Here is a 9,819-nt window from a genome sequence, read left to right as displayed (position 1 = left end):
TTGATACTTAATAGTTCACAACCGCGTACCACCGTCACCGGCATTCACTCAGCTCAACAACACTGAACTAAAAGAAAATAAATAAAACAAGGAGAAAGACTAAAAATTAAGGGCTCTTTTGGAGGAATCATAAATCAGAGAAACTGGAGGAAAGGATTCGTTGGTAACCCTCTTTTCTTTCTGGGTTTTTTGTGTGTATAAATTGTAAATATATCATATACATGCGTTTTTCATCTTCTTAATTTCTCTGATGGTTTGTTCTTATTATCAATGACTCGCACCCGAGTGGAGATGAATTTAAACTTTTTTAAATCAGAGTTGAATGTTGTCAATACTGTGGGACGCTTGGCATTTTAGTTGGGTTTGTGAATTTAACATGATGGCGGCTGCATATCAAGTGTTTGATGAAACGCCAACTTTGGGTGACTGCTTGCGTTGTGAACTTGTTAACTCGCGTGTGTAAGAAATGAGAGCTACTTATCTGTTATGAGTTTGTTAATCTGTTGAGTTGTATTAGTTTGTATAAGTAATTTGGTGTAAGCATTCCAATGTTAGAAGAACAAAGATATTTTTCACAAAATCTGAATTTTCGCTCTCTTTGTTTACTTGTATTACTTTTCGTCCTTTTCTCTTGGTTTTGGATATACCTTCATAGTGGGTCCATTGATTTGGACCTGTGCTGATTTCTTCATGGTACGGGTACTAGATTCTTTTGGTTTTAGTTACTATTTGACATGTCTTTGGTGCTATTAAGTTAATCTAAGAACATTGTAGGACTTTCTGTTTGTCCTGTGATTCATTTTTAATCTTCTGATTTGGCTTGAGATGCATCGTGCATGCTGGCTAGCTCAAGGTTTATGTGAATATGATCTGCTTATTCTGAAGCTACATGTTGGCAGTTTAGATAGCATTGTTTGATGGTGAATCAAGAGGTGCATATGATATGTTGTGAAGTGGGATGACTTTAGAATGAATTGTTTTCCCCTCAATTTTGCATTTGTCCTTTTAACAATATTATTCAGTGTTATGTTAAATATCCTAAAATTTAGTTGATGACACATGTATTGTCATTCATTCGGATTGTATTGGGTATCAATGAAAAATCTATGAAAGTTTATTTTATCTTTGGCCTCTCTCTACAGCCTTTTCATGGTAGATTGTTAGAAGTAGCAGTACCTTGATTCTTTGCATCCTGACAGTTATTATTGGTGCTCTCCTTTTTGTGCTGTATAAACAGGATTCTGGGAATATTTTTCAGAAGCCACATGAGTTTGAGTTTGGCTAGATACGTAAATACCACTTGTATTTGTGGGTCTTTTTTAATCAAAACTTTAACTATTATTCTTGTTTGATTTTCACTTCCACCATTTTTGTGTTCAGTTTTGTAATTGACGTGATCCATTTCGGTGCATTTTGCAATATAATCTGGTGACTAATGTTTGGTCCTTTAATCCATCTCATTTTGCAATGGACGCTGATTCACAGAAGTGAATTTGCATATCCAGAATAGGAATGGTTGTTGAAACGTTCATTTATAAAATTTTCATCTGGTTATTGACACAAGTATTTGATTTTATTCTAATAGGAACTTGGGTATTATGGGTGCTTAAGTCTCATCGAATAATATGGAATGCTTGATAAAGCATTTAATGTTTGGCTCTCCCCATTAATAATTTGCTTTTCAGGTACCTCTAGACTCAATAGTCATTAACATTAACAGACTTGATTATTTTTTTCAGTGTCCATATCCAATATATGATTTGCATCACATTTTGTTTCATTGGTATTTTTATTATGCTCATAATGGAACTAAAGTCTGAAACCTGTATGAACTGTGTTTTTCAATGTCTGATACGAACTTCTAAAGTAATTATGCCCAGACGTTCTACCTGAAAGAAGATTGCCGTGGTCAAAATTGTTATATGACACTACATGCTAATTGCAATTGTAATTGTCTGGGAGTTTTCGACATCAAACTCTTTCATTATACTCTTTTGCTTATAAAATTGCAGTGTATAAACCCAATATCATTTGATTATTCAATCCAAATGGCTGAAGCTTGTAGCTCTCAGACAGAAGCCACAACCAAACTTATATACCGGTGTAAGAAATGCAGAAGAATTGTTGCTTCAGAGGAAAATATAGTTTCCCATGAGCGTGGGAAAGGAGAATCAAGCTTCAAGTGGAAAAAGAGAAGCAGTGAAGCCTGGGAAGCGGAAAAGCAACCAGTTGATTGCACTTCAATATTTGTTGAGCCGATGAAATGGATGGAAGCAGGTACGTGTAAAAAATTTCCCTCATACATTTTATTTGCCATAAAATAATGTCAAACTTCACACTAACACTTTGGATATGGATTGGCTTGGAAGTACAAGAAGGTAATGTGGGAGATAAACTTCTATGTATGGGTTGTAATGCTCGTTTGGGTAATTTCAACTGGGCTGGTATGCAGTGCAGCTGTGGAGCCTGGATTAACCCTGCTTTTCAGCTGCATAAAAGCAGGTTAGATGAGTGTTATATGTAAATCAATCAACTTGCAGATTTTCCAGAAGATCAGAGCTTGCTTGAAAAAAAAAAATGAAGGTTATTCTTTTTCTGAACAAAAGACAATGGCAGCTTAGATTGGAAGATTGTATTTATAACTCCATGCTTGTTATTGATTAGAACTTACAAGAAATTGTTTTTATAATACTAATATTCAAAATAAGTTTTTTGTTTCAGTTTTTTTTTTTTCACCGATAAAATTTGTTTCTTCAGCATGTTTATATGAAAGTAATGACATTCCAAAAGTATAAATACGATGTAATTTGTATCGTGAGAGGGGGATAAGAATTTTTGCAATGGAACTAAGGATCTATTAATAACTTTTTATGTTTTGTTAAAAGATACTATACAAATGAAATGGTGTAATTAATATCCAAGATAGCCAACAATCAAAGCATCAGGCCTGAAAAAAAAAAGGAAAAATCGCTGTACCCAAAGAAATTTGAAGGGAATTTGAGTGTAATATCTCTTTGTTTGGAGTGCATAATATTAGATAAATGAAGTCGGGTAAAATGTATAATAACGAAAATTTAGAAAGAGATTGTAATTTTGTGGTATTTGATCTGAAAATAATGTTTTAAAATTTACATTTTCAATTTTAGTTTTGGTGTAATCATGTTTTTATTTATTTTATTAAAATTTAGTGATAAGAAAATAAAGTTAATTATTATTAAAACGACTTATGTGATCTTTATACTAAAGATTCAATATATTTGTTTTATTTATTTAAAATTAAAATAATTTAAAAAAAATGACTTAATATGAACTAAATCTGAATAACTTGAATAAATTGACCTCCAAACCAAAACATTCATACTAGACAAATTTCATAAGTTAAATGACAGGTTTTGAAATGCTAAATTTGGGTTATATTCAATTGATTAATTTTGTAATTTACATTTTTTTTGTAACTTTTTATTTGAAGTATTTAACAATTTTACTGTAATTATATCTAAAATATTATCATAACGAAATCTATTTACACTTTTATAATGTGATGAATGAAATCAATATTTTCATGGTTATAAAAAATTAAAAATGTTTATTTAATTAGCTTTTAAAAATTGATCGTGTTACTTAATGTGATTTACTTAATAAGTTTAATATATTTAAATTTAAAATTATAATACTGCTAACCAAAATAAAAAGATCCTATAATATTTATTTATTTTGATTTACAAAAAAAAAAATTGTATTGATCAATATAACAAATTTTCATCAAGCATCAAGGATTATTCCATATTTAATTAAAAACATTTTATTGGATCGTAACTGGTAATAATGATTGAGTAAATTGTGTTGAATATTAATTTCATCCATGCAGCAATAGCACCAAAGATAGAACACTGCGTTTTCAGTCTTAACTTCGACTTATATTTACATAGCCAAGAACGTGTGAACTCAAGTGAAGGTGTTTTCAATTCAAAGCTTTCCGTTTACATCAAGAACTAGATAATCCTGGGTGAAACATCGTACTCAACATGGAACCAGGAATCATCTTAAGTCAATTTAGAAGGAAAAAATCTACATTTTGGCTTACATTTCTTATTCACCATAACATAGTGTCTTTGCGTGTTGCATAAAAAAAATAGTGGATAACAAAAAGAATATAAACATGAAGCAACTATACTCTTTTCTCTTTAATTTTTTATAATTTTACTCTATGAACTTGAAATATGATCATATATGAAGTATCAATCAATCAGAACAACCATCTGGGAGAAGGAGAATGAACAGGAGTTTGCCGAGGTGGCTTGCTTGAGCTGCTGTTACGTTTCATGATGGAGGAAACAGTGGGGCTGAAATAGTCATTGCTACGCTGAGAAGTTGCTGCACCTTGTGAGTACATTCTCTTCACATGCATAAAGCTTCTCTGATTTTCCACCATCATTCCACGAGCAACTTGGCTTCTTGGTGCAGCACCCCACCTGTTGTAACTCACACAACTCTGGCTCCTTCCCACTTGCTGAAACTTCAGCTCTCTGGGGCTTGTGTAGTTCCGGCTCTCGGCGGTTTCCGCCGAGTACATGGTCTCTCCTTCGCTGCTGTATCCGTTCTGCATCTCCGGTACTTCCACCGGAGACGAACTGGATTGAACCTCGCTTTGCGCAGCTCCATTCACAGACCCTGTTGAGGAAACGTCCGGAATAGGAGTTGTTGGCCTTGTGTGCTTGTTTTGTTCTCCTTCTGATTGGTCTTCAGGCAAAGGGTCTTTGGCATGATTTTCAGCAGACTTTGGTTTGGATGAGTGTGCCAAAACTGCAGCTTTGGTTGTCCTTGGAGGAAAGTTGATGTCTAAAAGCTGCAATGGAATGTTTTCTTTCCTTCTGAGTGGCACAGCAGTTACTCTAGGCGATTCATATATTTCTGGGGTGGGAATTCCTTGTACATGAGCAGCATTTGGATTAGTGATTGCACTTTCTTCTTCAACTGTGTTGGTAACAGCAGAAGAGCTTGGTCCTTGATCTCTTGCCTTTGAAGCATTGTTCGATGAAGATGTGGTGCCATCATCATCTCCTTCTGCTGACTTGAAAACTTGCCGCAGGGTGAAGGAAGCACACGAATGCTCGCTCTTCGGGCCGGTTGACATCAACCGCATGAGTGGTAGTTTTGGCTTGTTAAGCTCATCAAGGTTGCCTTCCCAATGCTGGTTTAACCAATCACATATGACTGGAATCGGTATGCCAAACTGCATAGGGTGTTCTTTCTTCCAAGAGGAGGACGATGACGATGAAGTTGAAGGTGATTTGGTATTTGGTGATGTGGCTAACTTCATAGGATCACATATCATGAAAGCAAGATTTCCATGCACATCAAAACCTGCTGAACCTGGACTCCATTGAATTCCATCAGTTGATAATTTGATGAGATTGTCAGTGGCTATGACCACCTTTCCTTCACCAACAGTGAGGTCCTGTTTTTCTGTGTAGCCTAAAAGGTAAACCACACTTCCCAGATCTAGATTGGCTTTGCAACTGGTCTTCAAGTAGTGAGGGTATTGACCCTGTGCATTTGAGTCCCCATCGGCATCATCTAAACCCACAATGGTTAGATCTAATACAGAACTTGTAATGAAAAACCTGAAAGCAAGTGAAAAAATCAATGCACTACTGGTTTACAAATAATCACTCTAAGGACTACTATAGGATAAGAAAATTCATTGCCAAAGACAACAAGATATGTCTTCTAAAAGTAGAAGTCTCCTAACTCTTTTGAATATCCATCAAAGGAACTTTTTTAAGGGAGTGTCCTATTCACATCATCTTGATGTAGTGCAGTGAGGCAATCATAATTTAATATAAATCACATAAGCAATTAAAAGCATTAAAGAATAAGACAACAATGTAAGTTTCATCATAAAACACAAAGTTGAATGGAAAGCAGATAAAGATAAATGATGCTGCTCTTCAAAACAAAAAGTCATATGTATTCACTTGCTGAAAAAAAGTACTGGGAGAAGCTTCAAACATGCTACTTGAAAGTGTTGACTCAAGTTTCAGAATGCAGAGTCCGAATGGAGACGCTAAAATATTGGATATATAATGCTAGAAACAAAGTACTCAAACCAAAGCAAACTTCCATGGCAAATACCACCATAATTCTACATTCTGACACATTCTCTTTTCATGAGAGTTAATTACTGTGTAACTATGTTTTGTTTTGCATTATGAATTTAGCTAAAAGGTTAAAATTAAACAGAGAATTACTAAAACTAAAATCAGCCGAATTTTGTTTGAAGGGGGAAGAAGTAAATAGAGGTTACTCAAGCATTAGAATAAGATGTCAATAACTTCATAGAATTCTCAGATTAAGCGTGCCCGATTAAAAGTTAGAAGGCCTCTTGAAATGTATGACAGTATTGAAAAATATGAAGAGAGGAAATATAACAAATATTATTAAAATGTAATTATGAATGTGATTACAGAGTTCTCTATTAATAGAGATCACAATGAGCTAAGTAACAACTATATAGCTGACTATACAGCTGTCATTGACAACTATCAGAGCATAGAGACAAAAACTTGAGTGAAACCAAAACCAGTGAGGGTTTTAGTGAGCCTTTCGCACAATGCACAGGGGTTTTTAAGACCATAAATTCCTCTATTCAGCTTGCGTACTAGATTAAGATTGTCAGATTTGAAGCCATCTGGTTGCTGTATACAAATATCCTAAACTAAGTAGCCTTGAATGAAGGCATGGTTAACATCTAATTGTTGTATAGGCCAGTGATTTGAAAGACCAAACTCAATGATACGACTTGTGACCAGTTTAAAACCGAAGAAAAAGTTTCAGAGAAGTCACAACCTGGAGTTTGGTGGAAACTCTAAGCAAGAAGACTCTCTTTATACGTATTGATAGCATCATCATGATTTTCTTTTATTCAAAACACCCCCTTACCAGCCAATAGCTGTTCTTCCAGGTGGCAGAGGAACAAGAGACCAAGTCTTGTTAGCAATTAAAGCATAAAACTCATCTTCTATAGCTAATTTCCATTGTGAAGAAGATAAAGCTTTCTGAACAATGAGAGCTCAAAAGTAGTGAGCAATAAAGTGAGGCACGGCCTGAGTTTAACTATACCGGACTTTGAAGTCGTCTGCATGATATGGACAGATTTGACAGGAATAGGGGTTAGAAGTTTGACAAGTTCAGGTATAGGACTAGATGAAGAATGAAAAGAAGTACTTTCGGGTGAGAATAATGGATTATACACAGAAGTAGGAGGTAGATTATTGGTGGGTGTTGAGGAAAAAACTGAAGGTAATGACACCAAGAAAGAGTCATTTGGATGTAACTTCTGATGTAGGTAAGACAGGCCCAGAAGAAGTAAAGGGAAATTTGGCATCATTAAAAACAACATCCTTAGAAATAAACAGTTACCATAACAAAACTAAGCATTTGTAGTCCTTGTCATGAGGTTTTTGGGAAGTCCTACATCATCTGTCTCTCAATTCTTAGATTGCATCTTATATATCTATTAGACAACTTCACTTAATGTAAATTGACTTTAAGATGAAATATGACATGATAACACTAATTGATTACAACTGCATAACTAACTATATACAGTTGCATTCACAGCTATAACAAATATCACACTCTATACTCTATCAAACAGTTATGACAAATATCACAATTTAATAAATGTGCCAAAACACCTTCCAAGGAAAAGTGTGTATATCTCTACTTTTCTTTTGGAACATTACCAAATTCTTAAGAATTAGAATATGAATTTTAGAAAAATGCTAAAACATCAAAACTGTTTTTTTTTTTACTTTGAATTTGTTTAGGTTGTTTTGATTTTATGCCATGTATCACGGATTTTTCATTTCTTAAACATTATCCATAAAATTAGATTATTGACACCAATACACACCACACAAGCCACTATTTACAGTAATTTTTAATAACAAGTCTGGCTTGCTATGCCTAGAAATAGCTACTTCTGACCATAAATTAAATCACTTCAAAGTTTCAAAATAAATATATAGGGCATACAGTACAGAAAACTAAATAGTTGAGCTTATAAATATGTGAATATGCAAAAACAATATAAATACATAACCTAATGGAAATTGAATCACATGATACTGGTACACAGGTGTAAAGTTTATCTCTCAAAAGTACTAAACTAAATCAACATCCACTATTAATATTCTACATGAATGTCCTTGATAAAGTGAAGTAATGTTAGCTACAACTGCTAACAAACAACCATAAAAGATTTTCAAACTTCACTGAATTGCAGGTACACACAAAGTCAACAAAGGAAGACCAAATAAATCACCAATGAACATAAAATAGAGACAAGAAGAATCTGCTGTGTTGTACAGTAATTAAAACTAGCGAGAAGTATATTGTGAACAAGCAAATAGTTCAAAAACAAAGATGTGCTAATAGAAGCTTTTGCTACCAGTGAATCTACCCGATCCAACTTGAATGAGTAAAGCCAGAAGTAGCTTTCCAACCCCAAGATCTCTTACCAAAAACACAGAACTCTTTCAAATTCTAACAAAAAACGTGTTTCCAACCTTTAGAACTGAAATCCAATCCAACTTTACCACATTAACTGCATTGGTTACAAATATCAGAAACAAATCTTAACACAAAAGCCAACCACCTTACACCTCAACACTGTTTAACCCTCCACTGGCCTACTTATCTCCCTCTCTTACCTAACAACTACACAAAAACTTAACCACTCCCCAAAAAAACTTTTCGAAAAATAAAAGATAATGACACGTTGGCTACATTTTCTTCCAAGTTTGACATCAACTTGAGCAAGAAAAATGAAATCACAGCACTATCGTCAAATAGGGGTACCTCTGAGGCACAAGAGTTGCAGCCACGCCATTGTGCAGCCGGATCTCGGCACTGTCGGCGGCCACCACCGAGGGAAGATTGGTGTGAGTAGTCAAAAGAAGATTCCGGTGGATTAAAAATCCGGTACCGGAAACCCCATTTGGAGAAATGCCGGTGATAGTAGCCATACCTTGACCCTTCCCTGTAAAGATTGCAGCTTTCATTTTCTCAGACTTACTCACCCCTTTGCAGAAACACCACGATTCCCTCAAACTCACACCCCCCATGACTCTGTGAGTAATGGGTATCTTCAAAGACTTCAACTTGAGATCTAATATCACTCAATGAAGCATCTCAGTTCCAAGATCATGGGTAGGGCAGTAACAAATGCAAGAAGAAGAAGAAGAAAAGAAGAAGAAAATAATGTCATGAAAACAAAAATAACAACAGATTGGTTCCCTCTCTCCCTCCCCACTTCTTATCCCAGGACTTTGTCTTTGGATGTTGTAAAAATGGTGTGTTGTGGATTAATGTCATGACCCAAAGTACATTGTTGCAGCTCAAATGGAACAACACATTAGCTTTATTAAAGCTTCATAATAAAGAGGGGAAAAAATCAGAAGGGATGACAAATCCAAAAGCTGCACAAAAAATTATTATTAAAAAAAATGAAAAATACATCAGCAATTTCATAAAACATATGTTCATCAGAAAATATGTTTTTTTCTATTTAATTGACAGCCTATAAACGTTTTCAGTGACAAAACACGGTTATCAAACTCTAAACTTTTCACTACATGACGTTGGTTTGCATTTTAATAGAAAAATTTGAATATTTAAAAAAGTTAAGTTACATTCTTTTTCATGATGATACCTAGGTTCAGTCAATTCACTCAGGTTGAAGTGAACTGTTCATGATTGATAATAATTGGGTTATTGATAAAGCTTTTAACTTGAAGATTTAATTATGAAATT

General features: G+C 34.4%; 2 protein-coding genes across 4 annotated transcripts; one reads left to right on the top strand and one right to left on the bottom strand.

The window, feature by feature from the left end:
- On the top strand, positions 1–2,578 carry LOC114183940 (probable inactive dual specificity protein phosphatase-like At4g18593). Of its 3 annotated transcripts, none has more exons than XM_028071141.1 (4): positions 1–163; positions 1,586–1,685; positions 2,013–2,277; positions 2,370–2,578. In XM_028071141.1, the coding sequence occupies exons 3-4, from the start codon at positions 2,049–2,051 to the stop codon at positions 2,522–2,524; spliced, it is 384 nt and encodes a 127-aa protein (XP_027926942.1). In that variant the 5' UTR covers positions 1–163; positions 1,586–1,685; positions 2,013–2,048; the 3' UTR covers positions 2,525–2,578. The 3 variants fall into 3 exon arrangements, with proteins under 3 accessions (XP_027926942.1, XP_027926940.1, XP_027926941.1); XM_028071139.1 differs by having other exon boundaries at positions 4–163; positions 2,059–2,277; XM_028071140.1 differs by lacking the exon at positions 1,586–1,685 and having other exon boundaries at positions 9–163.
- Positions 2,579–3,940: 1,362 nt separating this feature from the next.
- Positions 3,941–9,612, bottom strand: LOC114186174. The gene is made up of 2 exons (XM_028074201.1): positions 8,866–9,612; positions 3,941–5,624 (listed from the first exon to the last, which is right to left on the bottom strand). Exons 1-2 carry the CDS (start codon positions 9,129–9,131, stop codon positions 4,247–4,249), a joined length of 1,644 nt encoding a protein of 547 aa, XP_027930002.1. The 5' UTR covers positions 9,132–9,612; the 3' UTR covers positions 3,941–4,246.
- Between the last annotated feature and the right edge of the window lie 207 nt (positions 9,613–9,819).

The sequence above is a fragment of the Vigna unguiculata genome, chromosome 5, assembly GCF_004118075.2.
Source record: "Vigna unguiculata cultivar IT97K-499-35 chromosome 5, ASM411807v1, whole genome shotgun sequence".
NCBI classification, from domain to species: domain Eukaryota; kingdom Viridiplantae; phylum Streptophyta; class Magnoliopsida; order Fabales; family Fabaceae; genus Vigna; species Vigna unguiculata.
Note: the sequence above shows the minus strand (reverse complement) of the source record. Positions and strands in the feature narration are given on the sequence as shown.